The 19,509-nt window shown below is 44.4% G+C and overlaps 1 protein-coding gene across 1 annotated transcript in view; it reads left to right on the top strand.

The window, feature by feature from the left end:
* Positions 1 to 11,276, top strand: part of GLCCI1 (glucocorticoid induced 1) — a 153,525-nt gene extending 142,249 nt beyond the window's left edge. The window contains exons 7-8 of the mRNA XM_073629548.1: positions 2,553 to 2,673; positions 5,554 to 11,276. Coding sequence (XP_073485649.1) covers positions 2,553 to 2,673; positions 5,554 to 5,911 — 479 coding nt within the window. The 3' untranslated portion in view covers positions 5,912 to 11,276. The remainder of the gene's footprint in view (positions 1 to 2,552; positions 2,674 to 5,553) is intronic.
* The last annotated feature ends 8,233 nt before the right edge of the window (positions 11,277 to 19,509 follow it).

The following is a 19,509-nucleotide window of genomic DNA, read 5'->3' as shown; positions in this document are numbered from 1 at the left end:
GGAAAAGGGAGTTGAACTGTATAAAACAGGAAAGGGATATAAAAAGATATCCAAGGAATTGAGAGTGCCAATCAGCAGTGTTCAAACTCTAATCAAGAAGTGGAAAATGAGAGGTTCTGTTAAATCCAAACTACGGTTAGGTAGACCAACTAAAATTTCAGCCACAACTGCCAGGAAAATTGTTTGGGATGCAAGGAAAAACCCACAAATAACTTCAGGTGAAATACAGGACTCTCTGATAACATGTGGTGTGGCTGTTTCAAGATGCACTCCTTGGGCTACATGGTCGAGTCGCCAGAAGAAAGACATTACTACGCAAATGCAACAAAGTATTCCGCTTACAATACACCAAACAGCACAGACACAAGCCTCAAACCTGGCACAAAGTCATTTGGCGTGATGAGACCAAAATGTAGCTTTTTGGCCACAACCATAAACGCTACATTTGGAGAGAAGTCAACAAGGCCTATGATGAAAGGCACGGAGGTGGATCGCTGATGTTTTGGGGATGTGTGAGCTACAAAGGCACAGGAAGTTTGGTCAAAATTGTTGGCAAGATGAATGCAGAATGTTATCAAAAATTACTGGAGGAACATTTGCATTCATCAGCCAGGAAGCTGCGCATGGGACGTACTTGGACATTCCAACATGACCATGATCCAAATAATGCAGAATAAAAGTTCTGGAGTGGCCATCTCAGTCTCCTGACCTCAATATCATTGAGCCACTCTGTGAGATCTCAAACGTGCAGTTCATGCAACACAGCCCAAGATTTTACAGGAACTGGAGGCTTTTTGCCAAGAGGAATGGGCAACTTTACCATCTGAGAAGATAAAGAGCCTCATCCACAAAAAACTTCAAGCTGTCATGGATGTTAAAGGGGCAATACACAGTATTAAAGGATCACTAAAGAAAAAAGATTTTTTTTTTTTTTTTTTGTAAATAACATGTTCTACTTACTCCCACTGTGCAGCTTGTTTTGCACAGAGTGGCCCGAACCTGGTCTTCTGCGGTCCCTCGGCGGCTTTCTCGGCACCTCATAGAATGCATTAAGGTGAAAAATCTTTTACCTTTACAACCCCTTTAAGAACTGGGGTAAATAAACTTTTGATCAGGGTCATTTGGGTGGTTTCTGGTGCCATTATGGTGCCATTATGGTTTCTGGTGCCATTGATTGATATTAAATGGCTTCAGCCAAACACTAACCATGATTGAAAAAGAAGTTTTTGCGTTATTCATATTCTCTTAAAAATGGCCAAGAAATCATATATTCTGCCAGGGTATGTAAACTTATGAGCACAAGTGTGTGTATATATATATATATATATATATATATATATATATATATATATATATATATATATATATATATATATATATATATATATATATATATATATATTTTTTTTTTTTTTTTTTTTTTCAATTAATGCTCTACAGCAGAGTAAGCATGGACTATATGATATAATAAAAGGATGTATGCATATGAACCAAACTGGCTCAATGCTACTGCCATAGCAGGATAAATGTAAAGCAATATATAATACAATGTATATATGTGTATACATGAACACTGGTTCAGTGTTAATAAGGACTTGGAATGTGGGGGACAATGAAAGAGAAGTGAAGGGAATATCTATAATAAGTGAAGTGTGACCCGCAAAAGATATTCCAACCTCCATAGTAAAGGCCAGCAGACGTGTGTGTGTGTATTTCTCTATCAATTAATGCTCAACTAAGCACAGCTCAATTAAGCACCTATAGCACAGCATGCTACCGTAGCAGTATGTGCTCAAAAGTGTCGAAAGAAAAATGCCCGATTGCCATCAATCAGTGAAGGAATGTGAACTCGCCTGTAGCTGGGGAAGCTACCACATGTGAAATGGGATGGAAGTAGCCGAGAAATCCCAGCCATGACTGACCACCAATTTATACCCCAGAAGAGACCAGCAAGCTCCGCCACCAACACTATGTGTGAGTGACGAGGTGTGCTGACTGACAGTCCTGGCTCTCTGCTCAGAGCAGAAGAGAACTGGGTGATCAGCAGTGTTTGATCGCTCAGTTCTCAGTGCAGAGGCGGTGGGGAACAGATGCAACATCGGATTGAAGCTGCATCCACCTAGGTGAGTATAATGTGTTTTTGTAAAGCCCATACTTCTCTTTTAACAATGAATTGACCGCACAGAATTATTTTCTGTTGGCAAATTTTAGTTTTAGGAAACTATTTTCAAATTTGTTTTTGTCAGACCTTTGCCACTCTACTTAATGATACAGGCGTTTTTTCTTTCCTTCTGCATGTCCTGTATGTACTTTACTAACCGTGATATTGAAGTTTTCAGTCTGCTGTATGCTTTCACTGCTTACTTTCCCCTGCCTCTGCTTTGCATTCTGGATGTGATCCAGATTGTGTTTTATTTTCTCCCTTCCACCTTTTTCTGAATAGGGATGAGCACAAAACCAAATGCCTAACACTGAATCTGAAACTCTTTAAGAGCTAGATGATAAGGAAGCGTGCTCTCAATCACTAGTAATATCACTGTTTAAATTTTCAGACAGTGGGAGTAGCTCACCGCTGCCCAAGTACGCCTCCTCTCCCAAACCAAACAACAGCTACATGTTCAAACGGGAGCCCCCAGAGGGATGTGAGCGCGTGAAGGTCTTTGAGGAGATGTCGTAAGTAGTAACCTCTTCGTCTGCTGGTGGCTTCTGAGTGGTAAGGCAGGCTTTGGCCACACTGCAAGCCCTCTGTCTGCAACGGAATTGCTGCTCTGTAGTTCTGCTGCAGACAAAGAACCTGCGGGGTGCCTTTTTTTTTTTTTTTTTTCCCGTTGCAAACTTGTCTTTTGCTTACAGGTATACTCCAGTCATTCAGAAAAAAAAATTGCATTGATGCTAAGCAGACACAACTACCATCTGAGTTGCTCTAATTTTTCATTGGCATTCGTCATCTGCGTCAATCTAAATTCTTGCTAAATGTATGTTTGCCATTGTTTTTATTGTCCGAGCCTGCAAAAATGCACGTAGTTGGGATCCCTGGTTCCAGCTGCCCTCTCTCTGAGTAAATTATAGCAGCATTACACAAACATTTGATGGGGCTGCAATCACACCCATAAGCCTCTCTTTGAAATCTGATAGTTGGCTGCATTTTTTTTTTATGAAAATCAGGGACTGGACATCATTAGGAGTCCTCTGATTTTAAAGGACAAGTTCACCTTTTCTAACATGTTACACCTGTATTCAGGATGTAACATGTTACTGATACAGCAGCCACCGCACCCCCACGAGTCCCCATTATGACAGTGAGTCAGGGATCTTCTCCCTGCACCCGCTGTCACAATTTTTTTTTTTTTTTAAACCTGGCCATGCAGGGCTCTACCCAGCCACGGAATTCATTCAGAGTTTGGTGAGGGAACTTCAACTACCAACAGCCATTGTGGCTGATGGCTTGTAGTTCTCCAGGTGGCCATTCCTTCAGAGCGCATGCACCATTGATGTCACCGGCCCGCATGGACTGTAACTAAGTGCACGTTTAGGAGATATTTGCACTACCTATAGGTAAGACTCATTATAGGCTTACCTATAGGTAAGACTCATTATAGGCTTACCTATAGGTAAAAGACAGAGATGGGTGTTTACTCCCACTTTATTATTTTAAAAATCACTTTAAATATGTTTTAAACAAAAAACAAACATCTCCTATACTTACCTGAACCAAACCTCCTCTTGGGTCCCCCGTCGGCTCTCCTGGCTCCACTGTCCAGTGCCCCCACAGGAAACCGCTTCCCATGAGGGCACTCGTGGTTGCTCCCGAGCCCCGTTGTGTCCATTGAAACAAACAGCGGGACTCTGCCCCTGTCACTGGAGTTGATTGACAGCTTTCAGTCTGCCTGGTGAGGAGGGAGACGGTGAGAGCTGCTGCTCTCGTGCATGTCGCTGAATCGGGCTCGGGGAATGTGGGGGGATCCTGCAGCAGAGGTGTGTTTTTTGGTTTTTTTTTTTTGTTTTTTTTGTTTTTTTTGTTTTTTTAACCTTAAAGCCATATTGGTCCTTTGATATTTTTAAAACGAAAAAAAAAAGTTATACTTATCTGCTGTGTGAAATGGTTTTGCACATTGCAGCACCGATCCTCCTCAAACCCCTTGCCGGCGCTGCTGGCCCCTTCCTCCTGCCCCCACAGCAAGCCACTTGCAGCTGTGTGTCAATTCAAATGCGGAGCTGCAGTTCAGCCCCGCCCCCCCCAATCTCTCCTCATTGGCTCACTGACTTTGACAGCAGCGGGAGCCAATGGTGCCCAAAGTTGTGTGTAAGCCAATCTGGAGGGAGATTCCCAGACAGCCGAAGCTCTTGCGCAACATCGCAGGATCGAGATGGGGCTCGGATACGTATGAGGGGTGCTGCTGCACACAGAAGGTTTTTTTTTTATCTTCCTGCATAGAATGTATTAAGGTAAAAAAGCCTTGAGCCTTTAGAACCACTTTAAACTCCAAAGCAAAAATGCCTTCTATTGTGCATATTCTAGTGGGACAGGGTTCTGTAGTCCCTAGTCAACTAGGCACAATATAACTGACAATAGCACAAGCTAAGGATGAGCTCCGGCGTGTTCGCATGCTGCACGTGCCGATCCCGCCAGGAAGTCGGCACGGCGCAGCGCTAATCACAGGCAGTGAGACATTTCCCGAGCTCTGCAGCCACACATCGGGAAATGTCTCACTGCCTGTGATTAGCGCTGCGCCGTGCCGACTTCCTGGCGGGATCGGCACGTGCAGCATGCGAACACGCCGGAGCTCATCCTTAGCACAAGCAGAGAACTTATAAAGTTATTGGCTTACACAATTTCTGTCAGGATCAGTAGTGGTTTTTATTTTATTTTTTTTACCCCTCAAACAGAATATAAAACTTTTTCAATTTTTTTTTTTTAACATAGCAAATGACCAAATAAGATAATATGCTTTTTAAAGGATAAGTTCACCTTTGGAACATGTTAAAATGTTCCACTCATTTTTAGGGTGTAACATGTTCCAGCATCTGCAGCCTCACACCCCCCCCCCCCTCCTGCTCACAGTTAGCTGCCTGACCGTACAAAGTCTGGGCAGACAGCTACCCTGAGAGAATGCAGGAGCCTGACATTGCACCCACTGTCTGCTCATCGCAGCGGCAATGCTCTGCAGGCTCCATAGAAAGATAAATGCACACATTTTTTTACCTGCAAAAGTGCATTTATTTTCAAAAGATGAATTTATCCTTAAAATTTACAGTTGACTTCTATTGGGCTGATGCCTTGTGCAAGGAGGCTCTGGAGCAGTGGGACTGTTGTCTTAATAGAAATACCCTGTTCCACACATTATGTCTTGTGGGGATATCTTTACATTCGTTGTCTACATTTTAAAAAAATACAGAATATATGGAAGATGTTTTAACATCAGAATTGGCTTCTCCATTGACATTACAGCAACATTTATAAAGATTTTCATTCATCTTGGTGTGCTTGTGACTTTTCTCTTGGCGATATCCTATCCAGATTGATACAGCGTATTTGTCTCTTCCTCTCTTCAGGTCTCGTCAGCCAGTCCCTATCGCTCTCCTTTCATGTCCTGACAAAAACAAGGTTAACTTCAACCCCACCGGATCAGCGTTCTGTCCTGTAAAGCTCCTGACCTCCTTGCTCATTACTTCCGACCTGACCATCAAGAACCTTCAGACCCCTGTCCCGAGCTCTGCTGTGACCATTGAGCACCTAACATCTCAGGTCTCCAATTCCTCCTTGACCGATAATGCCACCAGCATCGTAGACAACACTGAAGCCAATGGCCAAGACTCCTCACAAGAACAGCAACATGGTGGGGAGAGACCGGCCGATGATCAGTTATCACAGTCTCCTCCTCCTTCTCCCCACAACCATGTTGTCCTGTAAGCTGGGCAGAGCTGGCCTCTGCCATTCCTGAGCTGTCTAGAAGCCAGACCAACAACTTCTGCATGCGGATTGGTTAACGCTGTCTGATCCTTATTGTAACAGAAAAAGTACTGCTTGGCGTCAATTAATCATATCTGCCAATGTCTGTCTGGGGCTGGGACCAAACCCCTCCCCCCAATCAAAAAAACAAAAACAAAAAAAAAACTAAAAAAAAAAAAATTCTGGTTTCTTCTTTCTAGATAAAGGTAAATCTGTGCAGAAATTTTCACCAGTATCTCTGAATGATTTCATTGTGGACTATGCATTTTGCAGTTTGTCTGAACAGGTACATTTTTGCATTCTGTTATCGAAGCATAAAAAACCTTATTATAACCACAATGCAAAAACATCTAAAGCTAGTGTCACACAGGTGCTTTGCATGTGGCAGAGGGGACCACGTCCTGCTTTCCAGTGGTAAACTCAATAGTAAAATACAGCTAGTTCTTACAAATCTCTGGGATTGAAGAAAAGAACCCTTTCCACTTTTCTCAATGGCATATTGCATCCCTCGGCTCATTCACTTTAATTTGATGAGCTTTGATCTTGGTAAAGCCTGGACCTTTATATGAAATGGACTTGAGGCAGACTGGGTAAGGGAGGCACTGTTATGAATACTGATGTGTTTAGGTATCTAGCAGCATGTCCTTTATGTCTTCTGTGCATCGGATATCAGGTAAGCACCTGGGTTTAATGCAGCCCTTGGCTCTCCTGCAAATGTTAATGAGCTGAGAGGTATTTGACTTTAAGCTCTTTTAGGAGGGAGAGAGAATCTCATCTTATGTCCTAGATTTATTGGTTTTAGCTCTTTAACTTCTATAGGAGTCCATTACTGGCCTGTGTAAAGCCTGTTATATCTGATTTTTCCGTGTGTTGAGACAGACTGGTTGCCAGAGGGAGGCATTACAACATATAGCAATTTTCCTCTGCAAGATATCTGTGGCAATATTTAATTTAACAGCCAGCGCCATGTTTCCCATGAGGCTAGGTTCACACATGTCCGTCTGCAGTTTGCAGTCCTGTGCGGTTTTGTTCACCAGTTCAGGTGCAAATCTTTGATTGAATTTGCACCTAAACCTTTTAAAAAAACAGAGCCTGGATGCCCCAGACGTGTGAACTAACTCCATTGAAAGCCGGTCCTGTTCACCTGTTATGAGAATCAGATGTGGTTAAAAACGCATCCGAGTCGCATATATGTGAACCCAGCCTTGATGTTAAAGTGGTTGTAAACCTTCAGGTTTTTTTTTTTTCAATAAAAATAACAAACATGCCTATACTTGCATGCTCTGTGCAATATTTTTTGCACAGAGCAGCAAGCAGCACCGATCCTCTTCTGGGGTCCCCTGCCAGCGCTCCAGGCTCCTCCTCTTCTACGGGTGCCCCCACGGAAAGCCACTCTCTGTGGGCTCCCAAGTCCCGCTGCTGCCTCTATTGACACAGAAAGCGTGACTCTACCCCACCTCCTGCTACCTTGTTACAGGATTTGATTGAAAGCAGCGGGAGCCTGTCCAATGAGGCGAGAGAGCGGCTGGAGCTGCAGCATTAATGCACATCACTGGACCGGATCAGGGTTGGGTAAGAAAAGGGGGGGGGGGGGGGAGCTGCAGCACAGAAGGTTTTTCTTCACCTTCACCATAGAATGCATGAAGGTGAAAAACCTTAAGGCTTTAGAACCACTTTAATGAGTTGAGGGTTGAAAATCACTAAGTCGTCGTCCCCCAGCCCCCCTCCCCCCCCCCCCCTCCAGTAAGTGAAAAGCTAAAAGGTCTCTTTGGTACTTCTGTACTTGGCCTTCTGAGCTCTCCTGCACTTTGCAGTCCTGAATGTAGAATGTGAGCACATCCTACACCAGTCATATAGTGTATGGATAAGGGATGTTGAGCAGTAACAGTTTTGGTTGTCGTGCATCTATCTGCATGACAGAGAAAGGGTCAGTCATTCTAGCCAAGAATACATCTGGGAAATGAGGTTCGGCTTGGAAAAAGTTTCAAATATTCATGGGGGAAAAAAAGGTCTTTGGCACTATTGGCATTGCTTATTAGTTGAAGGTAAGATTATTGTTCCTTTTTGTTTTTCAATGATGTATCTGCTTGTGTATTTAAATGTAGAAATGGCTGAATTGGTATGCTGTTTCCTCAAATTAGCTACATTGAGGCAAACTGAGGGAATATGACCTTGATTAGGAAATAAGTGCGATTTGCAGTTTGTAAGTCAATTGTGCAAGTTTGGTTAAATGGTGAAATTTGTAACCTCCCCAGCTTGTGGTAAACTGTGGATTGGTTCACTTATTTCAAACTGAATAACTGATTATGAATGAACTATGAGAGCTAGAGGCAGGGGGTGTCGGTTAATACTCACAAGTACATGCTCTTTAAACTGCATTCTTGGGCATGGCAAAAACAATGGCGACCAGCATGCATACTTTGCAAAGGGGAATGCATTCGGAAGTATTTTTCCAACTCTACTAAAGACGCTGAACTTCAGGATCTGGCCAAGGTTCGGGTTCTTTTCTGTATTTCCCCGCAATGACCACTGTTTTTTCTGTGGGTAATTTAATTTAAAAAGCATGAAGGAAAGGACTCGGGATTTGCAAGTCCTTTCTCTGCTACATGCAGGATTACACAGGGTAATGTTAGGCCTAGGCCAAGCAAGCTGGAGCACAAGCGGTCTGTGTGACACTAGCTTAAAGAAGGGCCCCTCCTGTATGAAAGCATATGGGGAAAAAAAAAAACTACCCATGGTCATCAGACATTCTTCCTTTAATTTTCTATCCCATACTGGAAATGGGAAAGAGATGATCTGATTGGCTGCTATGAGGAGCAAACGATACTCTGGCCCTTTATTTTTCGTGTTGTCCCATGGAGACTACTGTACTACAGGATTGGCTTTTCACTTTCACAAAAATCCAGGTGTATGACAGATCAGCATGGTAATGAAAAATACGGGAGGGTCATTGTGCGACAGGACCGTTATGTGGTGGCAGTTCAGACGTACGAATGCAGAAATAAATCCATGGGCCAAGGCTAATTGCACAGTGCCCTCCCACGGCCTAACCTTCAGGTACTTCAGCCGAAGTCTAAATCTCAGGTAACTTGGAATGTAAACTAGATTGGAAATTCTGAATCTTGCAAGCAGCTCAAAAAAAAAAAAAAAATGGGCACAAGTTTTATTTTTATATTCTTTTTTTTTTTTTTTTTTTTTTTTTTTTTTTTTTTTTTCCTTCTCTTGCAACATTCCACTTTTTGGGAACCAAACTAGGTGGAATGTCCTGGACACGGGTCACCACTCAAAACCAGCAAACCTTGACGTATTAATTTTGGCAGTCTAATCATTCCTCCCCTTCTCCACGTTTCTGTAAAGGTCCTTAAAGTTGACCTGTCATTGATGAATGCAGCTATTTTGTGGGTTGGAACAATTCTCAGCTGGTTGGCTCCACCGCGTTCCTCCTGAATTGATAATCTTGGCAAGTTACAAGCTGGTCCCTCAAAAAAGCTGACTCAGTCTAACCTAGGTCAGTGATGGTGTACCTTGGTACCCCAGATGTTTTCGAACTACATTTCCCATGATGCTCATGCACTCTGCAGTGTAGATGAGCATCATGGGAAATGTAGTTCCAAAACATCTGGGGTGACAAGGTTCTCCATTATTGACCTAGGTGACCAGAACACTTTAAAGACTGTTCAAGGTTGTGCCCCCCAACCAGCACGGTTTTAGCAGTCATGTCAAAGGTTTGTCTATCCAAAATTATCTTTGCTGGTCCATCTTTGCTGTTTACCTAAATCCTGTTGCCCTTCTGACTTTCTAAAAGAAATGGACTTGCCTCAAGAGTGGCGGCCATCTTTTCGGGACGAATCATTACTTGCTAAGAGCAATTTAACAGAGGCACAGTCCCGCAAAATGGCTGTCACCCGCTGCATGATGGGAGCCTGTTTTATTTCAAACAATAATGCCCTTTTTTCTTTTTGAACCCTTGAAAGCCATTTTTATTTTGTTAATGAAATATAACCCTTCGTTCGAGTTGTAAAACTTTAGTTTGCTGTCTTTCTTTTTCAAAAAGAAAAAAAAAAAGCTTTAAAAAAAAAAAAAATTAGGCATTTTAAAGGGTAGCACAAGCAATACTTTGAACTCTTGTTTATCAAAGCCCACTAGGAAGGTGGGGTCTATTTTTCTAGTTAGAGCACTCACTTGTGAACTTTCCTACAATTGGATAAAAACCGTCTGTACTTTTCCTATTCTGTACATTGCCAACATGTGGCTCTGCGCCACGGCCCATACCAAATTCTTCTTCTTTTTTTTTTTTTTTTGCACAACTAAATATACACAGAATTTATTCCTTTCATACAACTCTTGACATTCTTCAATATTCTTGTGTTGGAAAAATTAAAAAGTTGCCTTGTCTATTTTTTTTTTTTTTCCCCCTAATACTCTCCTCTTGCCGTTTTGAATGATTGTAAAAACAAAATTCAGTATATGACCTTAGGTGGAGAATAAAGATATTTAATTTTTTTTTTTTTCTATTTATATTTTTGTACGTGTTTAAGCCTAAGTAGCATATTTTTTTTTTTTTTTTGTCTTTTCTCTTTACTGAAGCCAGTTCCTACAGTACACTGCAGAAAGAATGGCACTTATTGTAACAAATCTCAGGTCTTGAATGAGAAGAAAATAAAAATGTAAAAACTGAAGACATGAACCTGATTGTGGATAGATGAATTTATATATCGACGTACAACTCTTGATTTTTATTTTTTTCCCTTCCTGTTAATGTTCATTACAGTATTTTCAGTGTTCATGTCAAGTCGAAAAGACATTAAAATGTCTGTCATTCAGTCACATTTACCAGTTGTCTTCTGTGCACCTTTTTGAAATGTCAAATATTTTTCTCCCATAAGCTTTTCTTTAATCTTCTTGACATACTCCAGGTGTTAAATCAAGGTTGTTGAGCCGATGTTGAGAAATCATTTCATCTTTCAGCGATAGAAGTACTACAGATCCCATTATTAGCAGGAAGGCGTGTTGGGACATGCTGTTTTCCTGTTGCTGAAGGATGGGGGTTTGCTCTGGCCCATTATAGAGAAGTCTATTCCAATTCCCTGTACTAGCAATTCTCATATTCTCGGACGCTGTAGACCTTTTTCGTTGAAATAACGATGAAAGATTTGTACATAGTTGTCCTGTTATTTTTAGCCGACGTGCTTTACAGTATTCCAGTTACCACACGATATTGCTTTGGAGAGAAAAAAAAAAGATGTGTGGCTTTTGTTTTGTATTTTTTCAGTATAGAAATTCTCGTGTCTTTATTTAAATAAAGTTATTAATAAAAAAAAACAAAGTTTTTCGTTTTTAATTATTGTGTTGTGCATAAAGTGAAGAATCTGTGTTTGGCTCTATTGAGGGTTCATTTTTATAGTGTACCAGTCAGGTTCTAAAAACTGACAAACCTTCTGGCACCAGCAGATGCCTGAACTTTAATACTATTGAACACGTTTTATTAGATTTCACAAAAGGCATTACATTGGCCATTATGGTAGTCATATGAAAAACAGATAAGATGTAGCAGCAGAGTAAAATGACCTTGTCAACAAAACATAATACCATACATAGATATGTTTATGGAGGGAGCTGTGGATGGTAAGAACCCGCTGGGGTCATTCCACCCCCAAGGAGATTAGGTGTGGCCAAGGAAGCGCAATGAAAAGCGCAATTCTGGCATTTCTCGCCTACATGTAAACATTTTTTTGCTAAAAAATTACTCCGCACTTCAAGCATATATTATTTTTTTTTTTTTTTTTTTTTTTTTTTTACAGAGACCCTAGGGAATAAAATGTCAGTCGTTGCAATTTTTATGTTGCACAGTGTTTGCGCAGCAATTTTTCAAACACAATTTTACTAAAAATGTTTAAAAAAAAAAAATCTCCATAGGCGATGCTTTAAAATTTAAAAAGTTACCAGTCTTGAGTTAGAGGAGGTCTAGCACTAGAAATATTGCTTTCGCTCTAACAATCGCAGCCATACCTCACGTGTGGTTTGAACGCTGTTTACATATGCGGGCGCAACCTTCAGTTTAATTTATTTTGACATTTTCCCTTTTTTTATTTTTTTACTTTCATGCCTATTACAAGGAATGTAAACATCCCTTTATGGAGGTGGGGTTTAAGTCCCCACATCTCTCCTCTCCTGGAAAGCTTGAGACCAAAAAAAGAAAATCGATCCCAGGCTTTCCTGCAAAAAAGAAAAAAACTGGCAGTGTTTACATCTGCCAGAGCCGGAAGTGACACCATGGTGTCACTTTCAGCCTCCAAGGGTCATAGAGATGGCCGAGCATTATCTGGTCCACGGCCAGCTATATGGTAAGCCGCTGGCCGATTCGTTCGGCTCCCCGAGTGCACGAGAGAGACTGGAGAAGCATCGGGGGGAATGTGCCCTCCCGCCGCCTGTATAAGCAATCAAGCAGCTAAATAGCCACTATGATGGCTTTTACAAAGTAGGGAATCGCCCGCTGAAAAAATTTCTCAGCGCCTCCTTAAGCTTGACCATTGGGTTATATCGCCTCTGAGACAAATTTTCAATCAACTGCCGGGCTGGGCGATGGGCTGGATAATCTAGATCCAGTGGTCTCCCCAGTCCAACCAGCGAACGCGTGCAGACCACAGCTACGCGCTAGGTCGGCCACAACGGACGGAGGTTGGCCCGCGAGTTAAACGTCTCGCAGGATCGCATACGAATGGGCCCTGGTCCAAGTCGCAGCGGTCCCTTGGCCAACAGCCCCCCACTTCGGTGTTAGGAGTTCTGTCTGGAGGGTCACCTGCACCATGGATCGGTAAGTACAGTTCCCCCTTTGTGCAGTTTGGGGTGGATGCGGGTACCCTCCAGGGATGGTCGGACCTGCCTGCAGGATCGCTCCTCCCATCCTAAAGTCCCCTGGTTAAACTGGGCTTCCCCCTCCCACCACAGATTGGTGGGAGTCCCAGGGCAGGCAACAGAGACCCCTGGGGGTCTCCCCTAACATTTCCCTTCTGGGTGGTGTGTCCTGCCCTGGCGGTATGGGGGGGTTCCAGTGCAGAGGGTGCAGCGGAGACCCCTAGGTGCATACCCTGCTGTATGTGTGCAGTTTGGGGGTCCCAGTGCAGAGGGCACAGCTGTCCCCTTAAATGTTCACCCTGCCTGGTGGTACAGTACCTTTTTGGAAGGGGGTCCCCTTACAGAGGGTGCAGCAATGTGAAAGGCACAGAGAATCCTGTCGGCATGCTTCAGCATGTCCGGCGGCCGTTTTTTGGGTGGTCTGATGACATCACGTCTTGGTCTCCAGCTGGTGGCCATGTTTGTGTAGCCGATGTCACAGCGGCCATTTTTCATTAGTCTAGTGAGACACTAGAGATGGCCAGAACCTCATGGAGATGCCAGAGCTCTTCCTCCCCTATGCTTCTCTTCCTGTCCCGGGATATATGAAATGGATGCCGACGTTGGTGTTGCTGGCTTTGAATTGCGGCGATCCTCTGTTTGGTAGGGTGAGTCTTTAGGGGTCCTTGTGTATCTCCCTCTCTGCTGATAGGTACCCTGGTTATTGAGGTTATTGAGGTTTCCCTTAGTGGTGCCAAAGTTCCTTTGTACTACAGGGTCTTCTTCCTTATGAAGCCTCAGGGTCACATCTCACCCACTGATCCTCTCATGGAGGTGGCAGGTCCCTCTGAACCCCAGCTTCACATGGTTGTGCTGACGGCGGTCCTTGAGTCTTTTGTATCCCGGGTGGAAGTAGCGCATGGGCAAAGACCCGGGAGGAAGCGTCCCCCGCCTTCCCCTGCTCAGTCTGTCTCATCTGATTCTGAGCCTGATGCCGCCGGTGACGTGGCCCATCCAGGGGGTTTTAATATCTTGCCCCCTGACCCATCTGATAGGGAGGATGGGTCCTCTGCGGTCTGAGCAGGGAGTGAAAAAGTGCTGGTGGATGCACTTGTTACTGAGGTGCAGGAGACTCTAAAGATGGGGGATGCGGCTGTCCGGGCCATAGACGTGGCTGTGTCCTTTGGTACGGATAAGTTACCTCTCACACCAAGGGTGTTTCCTTATCTGCCTTATTTTGATAGGTTTACCTATAAGGAATGGGAACAACCAAAATCACCCTTTTGTGGTCCCCAAACATTTCTCAGTACGCTACCCCTTTGAAGAATCACTTTTAAAAAAGTGGACTACCTCACCAATGGTGGACCCTCCTGTTTCCAGGTTTAATAGAGGAATCCCCGTCCTTTTAAGGACCCGGCTGACAGGAAAGTGGAGGCTGTGGCATGCAGCATGTTTACTATGGCTGGGTCAGCATTGCATCTAGTCTTGGCCTCGGCCCTGGTGTTGCAGACCCTAACTTAATGGGCCAAGCTTTTGCGCCAGGGTCTAGGTAGTGAGCAGGTTCCTGCTGCTTATGTTGATTTAGCAGACCAGTTGGTCCATGGGCTACAGTATATTTGTGATGCAGCCCTGTGCTGTCCAAGCTTTCTATTTCAGCGGTGGTGATTAGACATGTGCTGTGGCTTAAGAATTGGTCAGCAGACCAAGCCTCTAAAAAAGCTCTCATTGATCTGCCCTTTCAAGGCGACCGCCTGTTTGGGGCTACCCTGGATGACATCATTAAGGGGGAAAGGGAAGGAGCCTTGTTGCAGACCGGGGGTCTTCCTTCTCAGCCCATAAGAGATTCTTCCGGGCTCCTAGGACGGCAGATAAAGGAAACAGATCTCTCAAGTCTTCCCTAGGAAGTTCCAAGCAATCTTGGTCTGGTAAGCCTAGAGCAGGCTTCTCTGGATCCAATGACAAGGCTCCTTCAGTATGAAGGTCTGCCCTCACCCATTGCTGGGGTGGGAGGACATCTTCGCTGATTTCCAGATTCATGGACCTCCTTCGTGAGCGTAAAGGGGGTCCACGAATTGAACCTTTTGGGGGTACCAAAGAAGGGGGACAGAATTTGGCCACTACCGGGGGCCCTTGTGTGGGTATAATTCCTGTAAAGGTTTGGGTGAAGTCCGAACTACCCAAGGTCCCCTCTAGCCCTGTCCAGGAAATTGGGCTACCTTGGTCTGACTCTGGTGAATGCTGACCAGGTTAGTAGTTTTTCTTCTCAAAGGTCGACCCCTTCAGCAGGTTCAGTTCAACAGGAAGTAACTGAGGCTCGTGGCAATCTCGCGAGTTGCTCTGGTAGACGCTGCAGTCGTACTAGTGTCACTGTGGGGCCAACGCCTTCCTCTTCTGCGGTGCCTGTGAAGAACCAAAGGCAAAAGTCTTCCAGTGGCCATAAACGTCCCTTGGAAGCTACCTCTAAAAGAGGACCAGTTATACTAAGGGCTGAGCTTCCATCCTGCTTTACAGTAACTGGTTTTAATAGCCTAGCCATTGAAAGCCAGGTACTGAGAGATAGAGGTCTGTTGGGATCGGTGATCCCTACTATGGTGAAGGCAAGGAAGTTGACTTCTAGTAAGATATACCAACGTACGTGGAAAACGTACAGTTCTTGGTGTGAGTTGATTGGTGTTCATCCTTGATCCTTTTCTATGGCTCGGATCTTAGCTTTTCTTCAACAGGGCATTGAGCAGAAGTTGGCTTTGAGCACCATCAAGGGCCAGGTGTCTGCCTTAGCAGTCTTCTTTCAGCGCACCTAGCCACTCACCCTTTAGTACGCACCTTCATTCAAGGAGTTTGGCATGTGGCTCCGCCTGTACGGTCTCTTTTGCCGCTGTGGGATTTAAACTTGGTTCTCTCATTTCTCCAGAAACCTCCATGCGAGGATATTCGGGAGATTTCCTTACCGTTGTCCCAGAAGGTGGCATTCCTGGTAGCTATTACCTCGGCCCGCAGGGTTTTTAAGTTGGCGGCATTATCCTGTCATAGTCCCTATTTAGTACGCCATAGGGATAAAGTGGTTCTTCGTTCCTGTCTGTCATTTTTGCCCAAAGTTGTCTCTGACTTCCATTTGAATGAGGACATTGTGTTGCTGTCCTTGTGTCCCAAGCCGGCTCATCCCAAGGAATTTGCTTTGCCTACCTTGGATATGGTTTGTGCGATTCGGGTGTATCTGGAATTCACTGAGTTCTTCCGGAGGTCAGACTCAATTTTTTTGGTAACACAAGAACCAAGGAACGGGTTGGCCGTTTCTCCGGGTACCATCTCCAGATGATCAGACAGACTGTGACTCAGGCTTATTCTATTAAGGGTCGGGTTCCTCCTTTCCCTGTCACGGCGCATTCTACTTGGGAGCTTAGTACTTCTTGGGCCTTCCGTCATCAAGCGTCAATATCACACGTTTGCAAGGCGGCCACTTGGTCATCAGTGCATACCTTTGCTAAATTCTCTAAAGTAGATATTTTGGCATCTGCGGGTGCTTCTTTTGGCTGCAAGGTTTAGCAGGCTGCTGTTTAAGAGGGGGGTTCCCTCATAAGGGGTGTTTTATCCTTAAATATTTTTTATTTCAGATGGGGCTCCTATGACCTGGTTAGGGCACTTGTGGTTAGCCTTCGGTTATTTTGCCCACCCCTCATTTTTCTTTGGCACTGCTTTTGGATGTCCCAATGGTCAAGATTAAGGAAGTGCTGTGTCTGTCGATGAACGAAAGAGAAAATGGGATTTTTGTACACACCATAAAATCAGTTTCTCTGAGTTCGATGGGCACAGCACCCACCCCTCCATGGAATCTTTGATACTTCTATTACGTCTTGCTACTAAACTGAACACCTAGGGCAGGGAAGGGGTTATATACTGACTGAAGACAGCCCATGGGTGTAGCCAGGTGTATTGTGTTCTGCCTAGTCCTTCTCCTGCACAGGCTATATAACTCAATGGTCAAGATTAAGAAGGCGCTGTGTCCGTCGATGATCTCAGAGAAATGGATTTTACGGTGAGTACAAAAATCCCATTATCTGGATGGTGCCTGTAGCTGCAGGCATCAGAAAGGATATTGTCACTCAAAGTAAATGACGTCTAACTGGGGAAGTGGTTAAGGAACAAATACAAATCAATACCAACCATTAGGGTAGTACTCTTGATAATCTTCAAAGTAATCTTGTTCCCTGTGGAGTCAGGCGTCAATGCCCTCTATACAGATAGGCCTGCAATCCAGCCTAAGCTAGGGCTAAAGCCAGCTGTAGACGGTTCATCAACTTGGGTACAACGAGCTGGCTGGTTTTAACATACAATTGTTGCTAGCAGCTGTTATGGCCAGTTTCAATAATAGCTGTGTTCTGGTGGGGGTGACTTCTCCCCTTGCCAGGAGAACATGATGGTTCTATGGGAAGGTTTCCCCTGTCAGCACTATTTGTGTTGATGCAACCTGTGCTTTCAGGAATGAGATTTGTGCCATCTATGGCTGGCCTCAGGTTTCAAGAACGTACCCGAACCCATGGCTCTGCTCCAGACCTGCTCCTTTCATCTCACACATAAAACTCAAATCAGGGTGCAGTTATAAAACGCCAAGGCTGTGGCCCAAATAAATACTCACGGGGGTACCAGAAGTCCGACAGCCCTCAATGAAGCAAGCACAATTCTCTCCTGGGAAGGAAACCACTCTGCATACAGGGAGTGGAAAACTGGCAAGCAGGCTTTGAGTTGCCAACACCTGGACTCAAAAGATGGAGCAAAAAGATGATCTTTGGGTGAAGGTACCACTCCCCTGTCAGAAATGGGCAGCACCAGATGTAGATGACATTGCCTCCAGAGTCTACAAAAAACTTTCGCAGTTGCCATGGTCCTTGTTTCAGACTGGTGTATACAAGCCCTCCGGTGAAGACTCACCCTTGACTGCTTTACAAGTTAGAATCACAGACACTCTCCATATTGCCCCTGGGGAAATTGGTATACAGACTCTTGGCAAATTAGCCTTGACCTCTTCCAAACAGGCCAGACCTGCTGCCATAGGCCCCTCTGTTCCAACCTGCTTCTCAGTCACTGGCTTTAATGGCATAGCTGTTGAAACCCCGGTCTTAAAGGATAGGAGCATTGCTGACTGTCGTTTCCACCCTGCTCAAGGAGAGAAAAGCCACCATAGCACCTGGAGGGCTTCTTTGGCTGGTTGGAGAGCAGGCACCTGAATCCTTGGGAATATTCTATTCCTGACCACCTAGCTTTCTTCCAGTTTGGTCTGGACCAGAATCTGGCTTAATACTCTAAAGCAGTGGTCCTCAACCCTGTCCTCAGGGCCCACTAACAGGCCAGGTTTTATGTATTACCTTGGGGAGATGCAGCCAAGAATACTGCATTTACTGAGCAGCAAATGGTATCACCTGTGATGTATTTCAGTTATCTTGCAACCCTGGCCTGTTAGTGGGCCCTGAGGACAGGGTTGATAGCCACTGCTTTAAAGGGATGGTGGGTTTCTGCATTAGCCATTCTATTTGAGAACCTTTGACTTTGCACTCTTGTCAAGACCTTTATACAAGGAATTGCTCACGTTACTCTCCCTCTCCAATCTCCTGTGCATCCCTTGTATCTGAAGCTGGTACTGTCGGTTCTTCAAAAAACCTCCCTTTGAACCGATTTTGGATATCCCACTCAGGTTGCTCACAAATAAGGTGGCCATTACTTCCATCAGCCTTGTCGGAGTTGTGCTTGCTCTTGTAAGGAGATTTTTCTTGTCCTAAGAGGGACAAGGTGGTCCTGAAACCTGAATCCTCCTTCCTCCCCCAATGAATAGGCTGCCATGCCCATGCAAAATGCGGCTTGCATAGCCTCAATAGTGTAAACCTAGCCTTAGGGCATGCTTACTTTTCATCAATGATTAGCTTGGTAGCGGTTTCAAGGCTGAAGCCATTGGATCCTGCACCTTTTATCAGAAATAGTGGCTCATTCTACCTTTAGGGTGTGATGGTCAGGTGTCTCCAAACTGTTTGCCTCATTGTGTATTATCACAAACTACTTTTAATGCATTTAAAATGATCAGCCATAACATGAGTATAAGGAGTGGAGTGCACTAAACAAAGCACTGCTTCCGCCAGCTTGTCTTCATCCCTTAGTGCATCCTGATACCTACCTTCTTTTCACCAAGTAAGCAACACACATAAACCTGGCCATCCACATGGTGTAAAAGAAAAAATGTGATTAATCGGATCAAGCCACCTTCTGCCATTGCTCCGTGGTCCAGTTCTGATGCTTACGTGCCCATTCTAGGCGATGCACTGTGTGTTCTGACACCTTTCTATCAGAACTGGCTTTAACTTTTTTCAGCAATTTGAGCTACAATAGTTATGTTGGGATGGACTACACGGCAAACCTTTGCTTCTCACATGCATCAAATGAGCCTTGGTTGCCCATGACCCTGTCCCATTTTCCTTCCTTGGGCCACTTTTGATTGGTCCTGAACACTGCAGACCAGGAACATCCCATAAGAGCTGCAGTGTTGGAGTTGCTCTGACCCAGTCTTCTAACCTTTAACACGTGACCATTTGAGTCACAAAAATCCCTACACTGCCCATTTTTATTGTTTTCAAAACATCAACTTCAAATCTTCACTTGCTGACTAATATATACCACCTACTTTCAGATGCCATTTTAACCACTTCATCCCCGGAGGATTTGGCTGCTCAATGACCAGAGCA

Source organism: Aquarana catesbeiana, linkage group LG05 (assembly GCF_042186555.1).
Source record: "Aquarana catesbeiana isolate 2022-GZ linkage group LG05, ASM4218655v1, whole genome shotgun sequence".
Classification (NCBI taxonomy): Eukaryota; Metazoa; Chordata; class Amphibia; order Anura; family Ranidae; genus Aquarana; species Aquarana catesbeiana.
Note: the sequence above shows the minus strand (reverse complement) of the source record. Positions and strands in the feature narration are given on the sequence as shown.